The sequence below is a fragment of the Populus trichocarpa genome, chromosome 14 (assembly GCF_000002775.5).
Source record: "Populus trichocarpa isolate Nisqually-1 chromosome 14, P.trichocarpa_v4.1, whole genome shotgun sequence".
Classification (NCBI taxonomy): domain Eukaryota; kingdom Viridiplantae; phylum Streptophyta; class Magnoliopsida; order Malpighiales; family Salicaceae; genus Populus; species Populus trichocarpa.
The window spans coordinates 7,512,083-7,529,580 of record NC_037298.2 but is presented as its reverse complement, the minus strand read 5'-3'; the positions used below and the strand labels follow the sequence as shown (position 1 = coordinate 7,529,580).

Below are 17,498 nucleotides of genomic sequence, written 5' to 3'. Positions count from 1 at the left end.
AAAATTCGAAGCTTTTCTTCCGAGGAATATTTATGTGGGATTTTTTGGGGAGTTTTTTTTTTCAGATTAAGTTATTTTGGAATTGTAATGACATTTTTTTCTTTTGAAAGAAGTGAATCATATGTGCCCTAATTAATAACCATTTTAAAGATCAATCGAAGTTAATTTCTGGTAAATAAATCTGTCCTTTATCTTATCATCTAGAATACGAATATATATTCGTAAGAAACTAGAAAAAAGTAAAATAAAATAAAATTATGAGTGTGCCGGTTATGATGGGTGAATAGAATGCTTAAAAAGCCTCTACAAGAGGGACTTATTTGGCCCAGGTGTATGTCAAAACTATATATTCATAAGTAATATATAGTAATTACAAAGCCAAGAAATTATTAATTGAAGTAACTAAGCGAGGATCAAAGGTGGTGACTGTAAGTACTTTCCTAACGTGGTATGATTGCCCCTTGTTTTAGAATTACGGGCGGTAACCTTTAATTATTTATTTCACACACTAACTAACAGATCGCCGGATTAATTTGGAAGAAAAATGAGCCTCAGGTAATACACACGTCATACTTAGCTGTGGTTAGGTGATATACATACTGAAATTCCAACTTTGGGAATTAAGAATTAGGTTTTTGTACATCTATGAGTTAATATTGTTGACTGTACTGCACTCTAAAGGCCGAGCAATAATACACGGTCCCTTGTATTTAATATCTAATTTAAACAATTCATTAATGTACTATTTTTGTATTTCATATCGCAATGCCAAGATCTCGGTATTTTATATATATACTGACAGAAAGATATCGCAATAAGTTTTTCGTTTTTTTTTTTGAAAGAAATAAGTTTTTCGTTTGATATAGAAAGACGACATCTCAGTGATTACAACAGCTGTGCTAAAAAAATGGTTGGTTGAAAATCTCTAATTCATCAATGTATCGGCATCATAATATGAACTAATTGTTTTGTCAATGGCATTTTTCACAAGTTGCTTGAAATGTTCAAAGATCTTCGGGTGCCCAATAAAATATTAAAGGGACTGAAACAGCAGGGAAATTTCAGCCCTATTCAAGCAATGAAAATCACTTGTCCATGGAAAATTTCAAACAAGGCTTGGTTTATTTGTCATGATTTTCCTGGCTTCTTCTTTAGTTGTCAGTCATTGGCAGCGTGATTATGACACCATCTTTCTTCTGATACTAACCAAACCATGAGTATGGATGATCAAGACAAGGATATTTTATTGCTGGAATTAATTTTAGGTGCTCTCCATCCTATCTTGAGTACTGTGTCATTGATGTATCTGTGGAAGCTATTATTGTTGCCTTCCAGTTATTACCAGTGTGGTGTTCTTTGCATAGAATGAATGATCGATTGCATGGTTTGGAAATTGTACGTACTCCTTATAACTTTGGGGTTTCTTGTTTATCAATCTTGCTTGTCTTTGTTTTTTACGGAACTTTTATTTCTACAGATTAGTTTTGGTTTTCTTGCATGCCTCTTCCTTGACGCTTTCTTGCAATCTTTTGCTTATATAAAAAAAAAAAAAAGCAGATAGATTTCATTTCAATACTCTTGACAGAGATGTTAATTTGCGCATTTACCAAATAAGGATACAATATAAAACTAATGAAAATAATATTGAGAACTAATATAAGTAATGTAATATAAACTTTATCTTATTATTTCCTAAATTAACATGAACATATCATAACTATATATAATGTGCTAACTAATCATAGATAGTGTTAAAATAATTAAGATCAAACACACAAAGAAGACTAGAATTTTGAATAATATATATATTGTGAGTGCTTAGTCTTATCTTAAATACAAATAAAGTATATATAGATTCAATTAAAAATACTATTCTACCTTTTTATTAAGACTATATAAATATTATTTAACAGATAGCACACCCTTTCTCTCTGTATACAGATAGCACACCCGCACGAAGAATTTTATATAAATTAAGGTAAGAAAAAAGAGATTATAAACTCAACACACACTATTAGTTAACAATGACCACTTTAGACCGATTATTTAGCTTAAGTGTATATATATAAAAAATAAAATTGAAAAGTTCTCAGAGGCAACACACATCATGCTAATCATCAACACATAGTTTATTAAAAAAAATCCCAGTTTAATTGGCCAAGATGTGGAAAATTTTGGTCAATCGTGGAAGATGCTCTAGTTGATACTGAAACCCTGCACAGCTGGAAGGTCCTTCTCGTTAGCTAGTAAAATATACGGCATTGAGAATGATCAGTTGTCTCGGGCTCTGCACAAGAAAACTAGGCCAGATCTTTATTTTCCACGTGAAGACATCCACAAGTCAATGATGCTTAGTTAATTTATTAAGTTAGATTTAAACATCTCCGTCCTCTTCTTCTTTCTTTATCTATAATTTTGAAAAGGAGGCCTCCTAGTCTAACTTTTCACCACATGATATTCCACTGACTTAATTCCTTTTTTTTTCTTTTCTTTTTAGAAAGTTTTTGGCAATCGTCTAAAATTAAGAAGCTTGTTTATCTCAGCATAGCCTAAATTATATATGTTGAATGGGTCCGCTATAGGACTGGAAAGTTACATCGCTACGCAAGGTCTGATAACTCAAACAACTTGTACTAGGGGGGATATTAGAATAATCTATTAATTCCGTGAGAAACATGGGCGGTGTAGATTAAGGCTCCGTTTGTTTACGCGGTAGAGATTGCGTTTCAATTAAAACGCAGGAGTCAAGTGTTTGGTAATATCAAAAACGCTAAAATTGACTGGTGGGACCCATGACAATTCACGTTCAAAACGCTACATTCACGAAGCAGCTCCTGGCTGCTTTTTTAAATTTTGCATTCGCGTGCACAGTGCAATTCATTTGCACTGTGCACGCAAACAGTGCAAATTCACTTGCACTGTCGCGAACAGTGCAAGTAAATTGCACTGTTCCCGTGAACAGTGCAATTCACTTGCACTGTTCGGTTTTTTTTTTTTTTTTTTTTTTTTTTTTTTTTTAGTGTGTGTATAGTTTTTGTATATTTTGAACAGTGCAATTTACGGATGTTTTTTTTTTTTATAGTGTGTATAGTTTTTGTATTTTTTTTTTAAAAAAAAACTAGTTTTACATTGTCATGTAAACAATATTTTCTTTCCTGAAAAACTAGTATAGAAAGAATTAAATTCACTCGCACTGTAATATCAAATTAATTTTATTCATGATAATATTTTATCTAATTTTATTGCACGCTCAAAAAATTATAGAAACTGTAGTTCTTGTCGAATGAATTTTGTACGTAATGGAATTGTAGATGATTTAAAGGCATAATAAAAAATATTTTATATAAAGTATTATTTATTTTATGAAGTAATAGTAATAGTTAAATCTACAATATTTAAATTAAAAATCACCAATTTTAATATGTATATTTTAATTATTTTATAACCTCAATTTGAAAAGTATTTTTTTAACCAAACACATTAAACTACTTTTTCTTCAACCTCAATTTCAACCACAGTTTTAACCAAACACCTATTTTTTCAAACCAACTTTAACTAAAAGTACTTTTTATAAAACAACTTTTTTCAAACCACAACCACAAAAGCTACCGCAATACCAAACACACACTAAGATTCGTCCTCTGTTTAGGAGAAAAGAAAAGAGGAAATGGAGAAAATAATTCAGAAGCTATATCTCATTTAATCAATTCCATTCAAAAACTTAAATTATTAGATAAAATATCAAGATATAATTTATATTATTCTCTAATATATCATCTCAAGTGAAACCTCTTTAATCTTAAAACTTGTACAGACTCACACTGTCTTGTGTTTAATTTTTATCAAATAATTAAATAGAGATGATAATATTCAAACTCGTGACCGCTTAATCATCAAGGTTCTGATATCATATCAAATAACGAATTCAATTCAAAAACTTAAATTATTTAATGAGATTTCAAGATATAATTTATATTATTTTCTATCACTATGCAAACATCATTTAATTAGAGATTGAACGAGGCTCGATGCTCCCGGTCCTCATGATGAAAATTTTACCTCCAACAAAAAAAAAAAAGGAGATTCCTGAGTTGTATGGGTATATCCAGATAAGAATGTGATTTTGTGTGGTCGGAGAATAGAGAAGGTGATCCAGGTTGGGAGAAGATTCTAAAAGATGGAAGGGATGTTAATGGGGTGGGAACTAATGAAGGTTCGTGGGCATGTCACATGCAACGTTTGCCTTTGAGTCAACACATAACGACACACAAACTCACAAAGAGATGGAATGGTGAGGCAATTAGTAAAAAGAATGCGGCGACTCTTGAAGCTGGCTGGGAGCTGAAGAGCAACAGCTACAAATCCACCTCAGTTCAGAAAATTATGGCTATCGATCAATATATATATATATATATATAAACAATGACCCAGCCATCAGGGCATCCGCCTTTGCCCGCACGTTCAGCCTCAAAGAAGTCAAGACTCAACTTTCCCGTGTATCATCAACGGCTTAATTAATTAAGCCTTGATAGAAAGGAACATTAAAAATATTTAACACTTGGTAACCTTGAGGATAAAGTTGCCTACTCGATAACATTGTAAATCAGATAATAAGTTGGATGTATATATATATTTAATCCTTAAATTAATTTATATCTCACAGCTTACACGACTTAAAAATAAATAAAAAGAGGATAACTCATTTACAAGCTCCAGTACTGCTGGATACATATAGACATAACCAAACCCCAAGTATGTTTGCATGTGTACATGGCTTTGGACTTGGTTCTTAAGGGAGATTTTAATGTTTGTGCTGCAGTATTACTTTGATTGCACCTTTCTTTAATATCTGACGAGGCTATTTAATTTTATTGTGGTAGGTATACAATCACTCTGACTGTCATGACTCATATTCTATATATATCCTCCTCCAAAGTTGTTTTTATAAAAGAAATACATTTTTTTAAAATCCAAAGAAATTTAAAATTTAAAATTTAAAAATAGTTCGGGACACAAGGATAAGCTTTTGAGCTGCAAAAGATCAAAATACTAGAATAATAGACAGGTTGAAATATTTTTACAAGTTGGGATGAAGAAATGAAAAAAACTAAGGCTGAAATCAAAACTTGATACCAAAATCGAAAGAATTATTTAAGTTTAAGGACTTAATTAAACTTATAACAAGTTTAATTGACTTATTTAAGGATTTAATTGAATAAAAATTAATTTTGAAAATCAGGTGGGTAAAAATTGGAAGAACTAATTAAGTTTAAGGACTTAATTAAACTTCTAATATGTTTTTTTGGATTCAATCAGGATTCAATTGAAGAAAAATCAAGTTTGGAGGTCTAATTCACATCAATTCGCAAAGATTGGAGGATTATGGATACATTTGAAACTTTAAAATGATAAATCGGTGCAATCAGAGAGTTCAATTGAAAGAAATTTAAAGATTGAAGACTGGTCGAAAGTCAAATTAAAGAATTTCAAGACCAAAGATTACTTTGTAAAAAACACATGAAATTTAAGGGTTCAATTGAAGAAAGCTAGGGGTGAAATTGCAAAGAATCTGAAAGATTATAACTTATTAAAGGCTTTATTTTAAAGTTTGAAGGGTCTAGGGACCAAATTAAAAAGGACTATAATTTCATTATTCATTTTCTTCTTCCCACCAAAACAAAAGAAAAAAAATGTTCAAACCTTTCAGCCCTAATTTCTCCCTTACCTATTCACGACACCACACAAATCTTATGCCAAACTTATACCCTGGTACTTGTACTTCACTCTAAGTTAAAATTCTAGCTCTTATTACATTAAAAACACTTGTATATTCTCTTTCAAAAACGCTACCTAACATTGCTCCATCTGTAAATACAGTCTTGTATCCTTCATTTGCCAGCTTCAGAGCTAGACAAGCATTTGTCTGTAGCTTTAATCAATGGCCAGAATTTATTCTGAAATATCAATGGTTTAAGATAACCTAACTCGTAGGTTCTAGATCCTTCTCTTTGTGTGCTTCTCAGTTTCTTTTTAGATTAATTTTATTTTGGGGTTGTAAATTTTTAAAAAAACATGCACTCCCTTTAAAAATGTTTTAATTTTTTAATTCAACAATTATTTAGTATCATAATTAAAGTAAGTTGATATCTAAATAAATTTTTAATTCCATATCAAATAAATCACTCTATAAACATTTTAATCTTTTAACCCGGGAATTGGTCGATCCAGGACCTGGATCGGTTCGGGTTGAAAAAAATAAAATAAAAACTCCGCTAACCTGATTTTTATTTTTAAAAAAGATTTTTTTGGTCAAAATAATATTTTTTTTTTCTTTTTAAAAAATTATGTACATAAACCTGAATCGATCCTCTCGGCTCATAACTTGTACCTTGCTCCAAGTTGAACCCCAAGATTTAAAACTATACTTGGAACAAGAAATTTTAACCTTCCTTCTATTGGTAACCCAAGATTTTGGAGGAGGAAAAAAAGGAGTTGAGAGACTTAAAAGTTGCATCACACAAGTTGACCCAAATTAACACTACATGCCTTTTGGTTTCCTTTCAGGGGTAGGGGCTAGGTCGAGGCAACTGCAGAGCGAACGTGACGTATGTTTCTCGAAATTATTTCAACATATTTTTTTATATAATATTGATATACCAATTAAGCAAACCAACGGAGTATCATATACGGAGTTCGAGCAATTCAATGGTGAAAAGGAGTTGAACTGTTGAAGTGATGTAAGAATCTACAGAATTTCTCCCACGTCGTACTCGAGGCTTCCCTGCTTGCATACTTAAATTGATGTCTGTGTTTGATTTAAAAAAAGAAAAAAAGTTAGGTTGAATAAAGTAACTCGTATTAGAACCTGCTAGCATAATCAACCTTCAATATCTTCGAATAAGATTATAGGATTATTAAAATTTAATTTTTTTTTCTAAACTATCTTGAAAATCTATTCACAATACTGAATATATTTAAAGTATAATTTTTTCTGGGCTCACTCATATGTCGGCAAGCATGATTAACTTAAAATCAATGCCTAAAAGTCAATAATATAGAAAATAAGTTCCGTTGATCTGAGGAAAATGCTAGAGATACGTTGCCTCTTTAAATATATAGAAACATGCCATTAATTACTTCTCTATAAGGCAGATAATAGGAAGAGGGAAGACAAAAGGAAATACCACAAGAAGGGTTCTGCGATATCCAATTGCGTGTGGGACTCATCCTTTGTGATGGAAACTGCCAAAGAGATGCTTTTCCTTTATCCCTTCAATTTTAGCTTCGCATGTTTTATTTATTTTTATATATTTTTTCCTCCACTTGCCGATGCCCAATAGGGATTTGGAAGGTGAACCCTCCCTACAAAGTAACGTTCAATTTATAGTAAAAGGTCATTCCAAGAGAGGAAATCTTAATTAATGAATATAGTTTAATTAGTCAGATCTTGAGTTTATTTTTTGAAAATTATTAATTTATATATTATAAATTTAAAAATTTCTGGAACTTATATTATTATTAATTTTAGAGTTTGATAATATTAATTAAGATATATATAAGTGGTTTGGATATTTAAAATAAAAATAAATAAATTGGAGAGGGAGGAGGAGGGGTAATCTCATTTTCAAGGCTGTAGACTTTATACATAGGTCTCTTAAATGTCTTGGTTGTTTGATTGAGTTTCAATGGGGCTACTTTGTCGGCTATTTTGTCGTTTCTATAGTTAATTTATGCGCGTGGAAAGGGATGTTAGGCTGAGGTTGACTTCTAGGACCCCTTCCCATTAAACAAAATATATAGCGTCTGTCCTTTTTACTGTGACATTAGATATGGTTTACTGTGTGAAATTACTATTTTATAATTGAGTTGAAAAAATACGAGTCTCGGTTGTGGGAGTGATTTGATGTTTTTTAATGGTTTATTTGTTATTAAATAATTAATTAGAAATATTTAATTATTTTAAAAAAAAATTGTACACAATAAAATTATGTTATTACCTCTAAAACCAATAAAATTTAGAGTTGTTAATTAATAATTTTTTTTAATAAATTTTAAAAAAATTAAAATACTTATTTTTTCTCAAGATAAAAAATAATCTAGAGTTTATTTGTAATTTTCAAAGTTACGAGGGGTATTTTGCATTTTTATGTTGATTTTTTAGTTTTTCATTCCGAAAAGTTGTTAGTACATTCTTATTACGCGTCAACGAGTGCTTGGTGTCCACCCTCTTTGAATGGCATTGTGATGCCACCTTGTGGTCACACCTAATTTTTCATCGTGTTTTTAGAAGTGTCGCTGGAACCTCTTCCTTCTAGTGTGGTACATAAAGGCAGATGATGTGTGGTCTGTCTCTGGTAGTCGTTTTCTTTCTTTTTTTTCTCTCTCTTTCGAAGAAAGTACACGTCTAATTTATTTTTTATTTTAGTTTTCACCCTTATTCTTTTAATTATAATTTTTTGTGTGATTGATTTTTTTTTCCGGTTTCATCCTTTAGCATTTGATTTATTCGGAATTGGATTTCATAGTTTTCTCATTTGTCATGCTTCCGATCTAATGACACAAGTCACGAGTTTTAAGAGTTAATACGATTAGAGATCCTTTTTCTCTCATTTTCTTTTATGATTTTATCATTCTACATTATTTTTTTATATAAAAAAATTAGTTTTGTGGTTATCTTCAATTTATTTTCTATCAGTTTATCTCGGTCTCATGACCTAAGCCACGGATTTTGTGAGGTTTTTTTGGACAAAGGATTTTGAAAAAAAATGTTTTGTTTTGTATTTAATTTTTTAAGATTGTTTTTTATTTTATACAGATAAGCTTTGTTTTATAAGAAAACAAAATAATTATTTTGAAATAATATTTCTAATATATTTGGCATGCATAATATTTTTTTATTTTATTTTATTCACTCAGTTTCATATGTTTCTATTTCTGTTATCTTTTATTGATTTTAATAAACAAATTCAGTTGACACAAACGGGTAAATATCTCATTTTGCGAGATCAAATATCTTGATCTATATTCATTTTCCAATTTTTTTAGTTTCTCTTTTAGTTATTGTTAATGAATGTTTCCGTGTATTTACATAGATAATTATAGATTTATTTTATAGATGTCTGGATAAGTTTTTCAATTTGTATTTTGATTTTTTTTTATGAAAAGAAAGTTATTGAAATAGCTTGTATACTCAGGTTTTTTTAATAAAAAAGTTGTTGACCCGTAACGCAGCGCGATTCAAATAGCTAGTAACTTAAAATTTTATGTTTGAGATTTCAACAAAATCATTTTTTTTTAATGAAAAAGGGCTTACAATTTTGGTTAGCTAAACTACACATAAAATTGTGAATTAGAATGACCGGAATATCTAGTTTGGGTTACAAAATGGAATGAAGATTGTTCAATTCTATGTCTCTGCCAATCACGAAAACCCCTCCGGGATAAACCAGAGGGCCGCCATAGAGCTGATAATTAATTAATGGAAGTGTTAGGTTCTTGTAACCTTATTTAATACATGAATGTAAAGGCGCCACGCATATTACCGAAAATGCAAGGCAAGTCGGCATTGATTTTTTTCTGGCCTTGCGGGATCCGTCGCCTCTGTTCCAAAGGTAAGGGTTTCTAGAAGCATTCGTTACTTTATATATTTCTTTAGTGAGTTCGTTGAGCGAGTGACCTTGCTCGAGTTTTGCATGAGATGCAATGCAACTAGCGCGAAGGCGTAGAGTTTGGTTGTGGAAAATGAAAACTGATTAACTTAGGCAATAAACACAGACAGGCGAGTTGTTTTGGCGTAGAAAAAATGTTGAAGAATGGTGTTGGATGGGGACGGAAGGACCCCCTCCCTATAAGGCATTGTAACTCCCACGTTACTCCTTTTATTCTAATCCAATTCGATCGAAGAAGTGGGGTTCCCTGATGGGATCGATCATATATAGAAAACAGAGGGCCTTTCTAATTTCCCATTTTGTCAACATAGGCTCTTCACTTTGTCTTCTAGTTTTTACCATTTCTTTCCGAAGAGGGCCACCACGAGACGACCTCTTTCTCCTCCCTCTATCTCTCCCCCTCCTAAGGATCTATGGAACCATCAATGACATGCAAGTATTCGAGAGATTTAAAAGTGTGGTAGCGGTTAGTTTTTATAAGGTTATCAATTTTATTTTGTTAGGTGTTTTGTTCTTTTAATTTAAATGAAATATTTCAGTTTTGGAGCGTTTCAGCGTGTTATTTCGGGGTCGTACTGTTAATATATATATATATATATATATATATATATATATATATATAATTCAACAAACATAATTCAAATTCAAAATAAATTAATTATAAATTATGCAATGCAAACACAATGTCAAACAAATATGATTTTAAAATTTAAAATATTCCTAAATAGTCAAGATTAAATAGAACTTTAACTTAAAGTAATTCAACTTAAATATAATACCAATTTGATTTAATGGCTTTTCAAGTCCGGAACGGAACATGTGAAATGAAACCGAAACATTCCGGCAGAAATTTATCCGAAAAATCCGGAACGGATCGAGATTTGAAATGAGATGAAAATTGTTCCGTTTTTTGAATTGGTGTGAAATGTTTCGGCCATTCCGGACGAAACGGAACGAAATTAACAATCTTTTTCAAAGTGTTTTTCATTTAAAAATACATCAAAATAATATTTTATAATTTTTTTTAAAAAAAGCTTTATGGTGCTATTCATAACTTGTTTTTTATTGCCTTTTTTTTTTCTACAAATATTCTGACATTTTTGTTATCATTCCGGCGGCAGGAATCGTGAGATAAGCTCTTTTGCCAAAATTCAAGTAATGGGCTAGGCTAAAACAAATATATTGGTACTAATGCAATTTTCAAGCAACTTTCAATGGAGATATCGTATCAAAATATAGTAGACTTTTCATGTAGACACACAATAACAAAAAAGAAAAATTACACTTTACCTTTATTTGGTTTAAAATCATGGACATCTCCCTCTATCCCGTTAACTTTCCTGCTAAGTCTGAGCCCATTATGAAATATGGGCTAGTTGCCCCATAATTGTCTGGGTAAAAGCCTTTTGTCGAATTTTTCTTCCGAATTCAACTGTTGGGCAGTTTTGCTGGGGGGGAATTCGAATACAGACAGCAGAGTCCAGAAAATAATATTAAGAAACCGAGACGCTTCTCTTTCTTGTCAATGGCTGGATTAATATTAAGAAAATTCCCCAAGGCATTAATTAATCCTCGGCCATGGAAATCGATGAAATTGTCGAGCATTAAAAGTTGTTTATTCTGACCCAAGCAACCGAAACGAGGGCAGGTATTCAAATGCCTTGACCCTTTTTTTAGTTTTTTGTTCTTTTCTGAGAACTGGAATCAGAAAAAAGTAGAGTTCAAATCAGAAACAGGGGAACATTACGGCATATGCATGGCCTGTTCATTTAATTGGTAATTAAAATTAACTCATTTCTTGAAAGGCCTGGAGCGGACAAGCTTTCTGGGGATGCGCTTACTGTATGAATTATTAACAGCTAACACCCATTAGAGAATTAAGAGTTGCCTTAGGAACCATGCATCGAGACAGAGACGACTTCTTTATATTAGAAAAAAAGAAACCCTAGGGTAATTAAATTACAATTGCAGGACCATATCCACGGTACCAGCCAAAGCTGATGATGGAACATTCTTGAAGAGTTCTTTGACTCGGGTTGAGAAATGACTCGGGTTGAGAATTTTGTGGGTTAACTCAAATTAACCAGGATCAATACAATATAACATAGTTCTTAAATTTTAAATTTTATCTTTATTTCTTTTATAACTCTTCAATTTAGTTTTAAATTCAATCCAACCCAAGTTCAATTAAGAATAAACAGAGGTTAAAATGTCATTTTCTCTACTGTATGATCATTATTTTATAATTTATTTATTTGTTTTTTTTCTATTTTATAGAAGAGATCATTATTCAATCTGGAACGTTTCCAATTAAAATGATTTTAGCTCGGAAAATAAGTTCCAATTGTATTTTCCATGCTTTAGATGTGCATGCGTTCATGATTAATATCAATTAGATTTGCTAAAATCTCCAAGCTCTAAGAAATTCGTTGTCTTTGTCTAGTGCAGGACTAATTTATTCGTCTGCTGTGGGTCACTCCAAAACTTTTTTAAAAGTTTAAAAAATACTCAAAACACATGAGTTTTTGGCTAATAAATAAATAGAGATAATGACATTCTTAACAATATATTTTTTAAAATAAATATTGAGTAATTAACTTAATTTAACTAAAAAATATTTTTTTTTCTAAGGAAGCTAAATCCAATGAAGAATTAAATATAAAAAGACCCATGATCTTTTCAAAATGAATGAAAAATACTATATATATATCCCATTAAATCAAATCTCAAATAATAAAATTAAAAAACATGAATTTTTTTTTAAAAAAACAACATCGGATGAACTTGGCGAATCTCTCAAACTCAGGTTAATTCCTAAAATTTGCAATCTATTAAATCCTAAATTCGGGGTCAGTCAAGAAACTCAATCTAATATTGAAGTATGAAATAAAAAAAATCAATTTAAAAAACTTGTCAAAGTTAAAACAATAGTAATAAAAAGAATGAAAATAAAATATGATATGTAAATATAATGGAGGATGAAATTATAAAAAAAAAAATTCATTTCCAAAAACCATCCAAAATAAAATAAATTGCAATAAAAAAAATGATAACCAAAGCTAAAATGAAAAATAAAAATTGATAGAGAATAAAATTGAAAAAAAAAACAATTCATTAAACTAATTCAAATAAAAGAGGAAGACCAAATTCTCTATCAGAAAAACTTAAAGGGTTGATGTGAAATGTTGCAAAAGAAAACACGAAAACTGATGAAGAAAGAAAAAACAAGAAAAGAAAAAAAAATCAATCACAGCCAAACCACCTGGAATTAAGTCACGTGCGATGCGTGGAGAGTTAGCCCTTGCCGTTGCGAGTCGAAAAACACTAAAGAAGCTGATTTTTACCCGTCACAAGCCACCACACGCGTGCGTCGTCTAAAGATGGCAGAATGACTCACTCCCTGACGCCTATAATTTTTTATTTTTTAATTATTTGTTTATTAATCAAACTATCAAATTATTCCTAAATCTGATAATTACAAAAAAAAATATATAAAAATACCAACATACCCCTAAAGCAAAGCCTAAGACTTTTTTATTCCAAGGGAAATAAAATAGTTACATTGTGCATGTCAAAAGAAAATTTCAAAAAAAACCTATAAATCATAGTTATGTTTTTAATTTTAAGGGTAAGTAAGTAATTTCTCTGTGAAAAAAATTATAGAAAGACTGGGATACCCCAAATAATTCTAAAATTATAAATGAACCTAGCAAAAGGACTATTTTACCCCTGAAAGAGAGTATTGTCTTTTTTTTTTTAAGAGCAATTCAGTTAGTTAACTATTTTAACTATTTTAATCCATAATAAATGAAGAATAATATAAAGTGGTTTCTCCACTTGTTTAGGTTTTGTAATTCACACAAGTGAAATGTCATTTCTGAATTCAAATGTGTTGACTCTGCCGCCCATATCACGTTGACCCAGAGAGCTTGTTGCTAATGCCCCCAATAAGGTTCATTAGGGCATCTCCAATGCAGGTGGTAAAATAGAAGCCGAAGCCAAAAAAACTATCCTTTAAGCCTTTTTTCTCCTCAATTAGTAGCTCCAGCAGGAATGGTGAAAGGGTAGCCAAAATGACTCTTCTCTCCTATAAAAATTATTCTTACATATCTTAAAAGAAATGGCCGAAACCGATAAAGTGGAGCTAATAAAAATTAAAAGCTACACGGAAAGAAAATGAATTTAAACTTCTTGGGAAAAAAAAGAAAAGCATATTTCCTTCTCCCTCTCCAATACCATATATATTAACATTTTTACACTTTAAAATAGCTCATCTTGAATTGGAGATTTTCTTTAAGTCATTTGCAATATCTCACATGTTCTTTGTTTGACCTCTGAAGAGTTGTAGGCTGTGTAGGCTGTGGCCTGTACGTGGGAAGAAATTGCTTGGTCAGAATTCAACGTGTGTTATTAAAGTATAAGCGAATTCGCTGTAATTGGATGCCATATTGAAATTAACGACTAAGGGTTTCGATGGCCAATAAAAATAGAGAGAGTATATTCAGCAAAAACTCCATAACCTATTGTGCTTGGTGTCGACATTTTCCACCTTGGTATAAAGGCTATAGACTTTGAAGTAGAGATCGTTAATGGCTGAAAATAATGGGACATCTACCTAGTCAACTGCGAATACCATTTGAACCAGTCAATAAAGGGACCTATTGACGAGTTCTTGACATTTATAAATAATACATGCATAGCAAGTCAACATCTCCATCTCTGACTTGATCAGATTTTAACGAGTAAAATACCTAAACACAACCATGCTTAAGACCTATATATATAATAAGGTCTCGTTCGCCTCTTTAAGCATCAAATACAACCCATTTTAGCAAAGACGAAATGGCATCTTCTGCTCATACTTTCTTGTCATTCGTTTTTTACACCATCTTCCTCTCGTTTGGATCATATAAAGCTGAAGCTAGGAGATTCAATGACATCTCTTCTCTTGTTAGTAAAGGCCTCTTTGATTCCATATTCCTACACAAGGACAACAACGCATGCCCTGCTAAAGGTTTTTACACGTACAACTCCTTCATTCAAGCATCTAGATGTTTTCCTCAATTTGGCAGGACAGGTAGTTCCATTACGAGGAAGCGAGAAGTTGCAGCTTTTCTTGCTCAAATATCCCATGAGACCACAGGTGGGTGGGCTACCGCACCCGATGGACCATTTGCATGGGGGTTATGCTTCAAGGAAGAAGTGAGTCCACAGAGTAATTACTGTGACTCAAGCAACACTCAATGGCCATGCTCTCCGGGCAAATCCTACAAAGGAAGAGGACCTATTCAACTATCATGGTAATATTTATTTACTCATTTAGCACAAGCATTGCATTCAGAATTCATGCTGATTTCAATATTTAATTAAACTTACAATATTGTGGCAGGAATTACAATTATGGACCAGCAGGCAAGGCCCTGGGATTTGATGGGCTTAACAACCCAGACATAGTGTCTAACAATTCCTTAATTGCCTTCAAGACAGCTCTTTGGTTTTGGATGACTGAGCAGAACCCAAAACCATCTTGCCACAACGTCATGATCGGGAAATATAAGCCAACAGCGGCTGATGTAATAGCTAATCGGACGGCCGGCTACGGGTTGGTGACTAACATTATCAATGGTGGTCTTGAATGTGGAATACCTAATGATGGACGAGTCAATGATCGGATCGGATATTTTCAGAGATATGCTACATTATTCAATGTTAGCACCGGGTCTAACTTGGATTGTGAAGATCAGAAATCCTTTTAACTAAATATTTAGTTCTGCGTCCTGTTCTACTTTCATTTGGGGTTGTGGAATGCTGTCGTGGTTAGTTTTTGTAATGAGTGATTATGCAAATGATACTTGTTAAGAGATCCATTTGACTTCTGAAGACTCTATGAATAATATCGTTAATTTACTGAGCTGCTTTGAGCGTACATTAAAAAATGATCAAGAAGGAGTGGCTAAAAGGAAGCGACAAAGAACGTTTCATCAGCTCCCATTATCTTTTATATGATGCATGAATGCGCTGATATTGAATTTTCGACATGTCCGGCTGGTTAGGAGAAGGTTTTGTCATGCACGATGTTTGATTAATTTTCAATCATTTTTTTTAATTACTTCAAAACATTATAATTATAATCTAGTTGCAAACCAATGTTATTAAACTGAGATGAGATGGATCATAACTCACTAATCTAAAATCTAGTTTGGGCTGAGGTTTTTTGTTGAACTGGTTTAAGAGTTGACCTAGTAAATTAATCCCATCAAAACTTAATGGGATATAATTTAATTTTTTTTTTAAATTCTAAAATTATATCATTTTTATTTTTAAAAAACTATAAAACAGTATCATTTTAAATTAATTCAGATCAATTAAGGTTGATTTACTCGTCTCATGATTTAGTTTCATGATTTAGGTTGAGTTATGAGTTATTCCAAGTTTTTATAACTATGTTATAAATTATTGAATATTTTTATTGATTGTATCTGAATAATTTATCTTATTAGTTAGTAATTATTAAAAAGGTATGTCATTATCTTTGAAAGAAGAATAAATTTTATTTATTTTATAATAAATAAACGGTTATTAATTTATTAAATAAATCCACCTAATAGACCATAAAAGATTATCTTTTTATCATAATTTAGCTAATTGCTCTTTAATTATGACAGTTGCGATCAATTAAGTATAATCTCAATAAAAAAAAGTAATTGTTACTTTAGAGAAGAGAGAGAATATTATTTAAGTGATAAATAAATATTTATTAATTAACTATGAACTACTAAGTATTTACACTGAGAACACGATAATTATAATACTTTAAAATAATCATAGCCAGCCCCTATCACATGAATCCCGGCTTCCCTCAACTCGAGCGTAGTTGTACTAAGAAAATAAAATATGGGCTAAGCCTACTTTTTTTCCTCGACCTGGCTTACGTAGTAGAATTCTGTTTTAAATGAAAGGTTGGGCTTTGAGCCCAAGTGGATAAACATGGATGCTTTTAAAATCCCCAGAGGATAAGATAAGTAGCGGTGTTTTTTTATTAGGAAATATATTGAAATAATAATTTTTTTATTTTTTAAAATTTATATTTTTATATCAACACATCCAAGCAAAGAAAAAAAAATTATTTTTAAAAAAAAAATGCAAAAACAAACAGCTTACGGTAATGATAGACTTTTTGAAAAACTATCTAGATTTTATTTTTCAACTCACTTTGGTAGATCTTAGATTTAGTTACCCAAATTAACCAATTTATGTATTATATTTTATCTTCTTGGGCTAAATCGTTTATGCACTAAAAGGGACACTAAGATCAAACGAATAGCCTGGCCGCTAGCACTAATGGCATGGGTGGTTAGTGGACTCAAAAAGGCCAAGAAAAAACAATCATACGTCAATGGACCCAGCAGGAATGGATGGGAATTGATCGGATCAACCAAAAATCCACTTTACCAAAATAAATTGAGTTCAGTTGAGTGCATAGTTTGGTGTGAAATTTCCCAGTTTCCCCAGAGATTTCTTAGTATTAAACAATATTGCCAGTAGTAAGATTGAATTATTTACTCGCCCTTTAACTCGTTGAGGTAACAATTGATGATGGGCGATAAAAAAAAAATAGTAATTCATTGTCAGAAAATAAAGTAAAAATTTAGTAGTAGTAATTTGCAAGTAGCTGGTACCATATCAACTGCCAAGACCATATATAATTATCATAAAATTATTAAAATTATTCCCGGTGCTAGTTAGGGCCTTAACAGCTTGCTGGTGTTGGAAATTTGGAATAGATTTGACCGAAAGGAAAAAAAACAATGAATCTGAGAAAATCGTTAA

At 31.4% G+C, this 17,498-nt stretch overlaps 1 protein-coding gene across 1 annotated transcript; it reads left to right on the top strand.

Moving 5' to 3' along the window:
• Nucleotides 1-14,461: 14,461 nt before the first annotated feature.
• LOC7455386 (chitinase 10) lies at nt 14,462-15,582 on the top strand. The gene is made up of 2 exons (XM_002320897.4): nt 14,462-14,968; nt 15,058-15,582. Exons 1-2 carry the CDS (start codon nt 14,511-14,513, stop codon nt 15,422-15,424), a joined length of 825 nt encoding a protein of 274 aa, XP_002320933.2. The 5' UTR covers nt 14,462-14,510; the 3' UTR covers nt 15,425-15,582.
• The last annotated feature ends 1,916 nt before the right edge of the window (nt 15,583-17,498 follow it).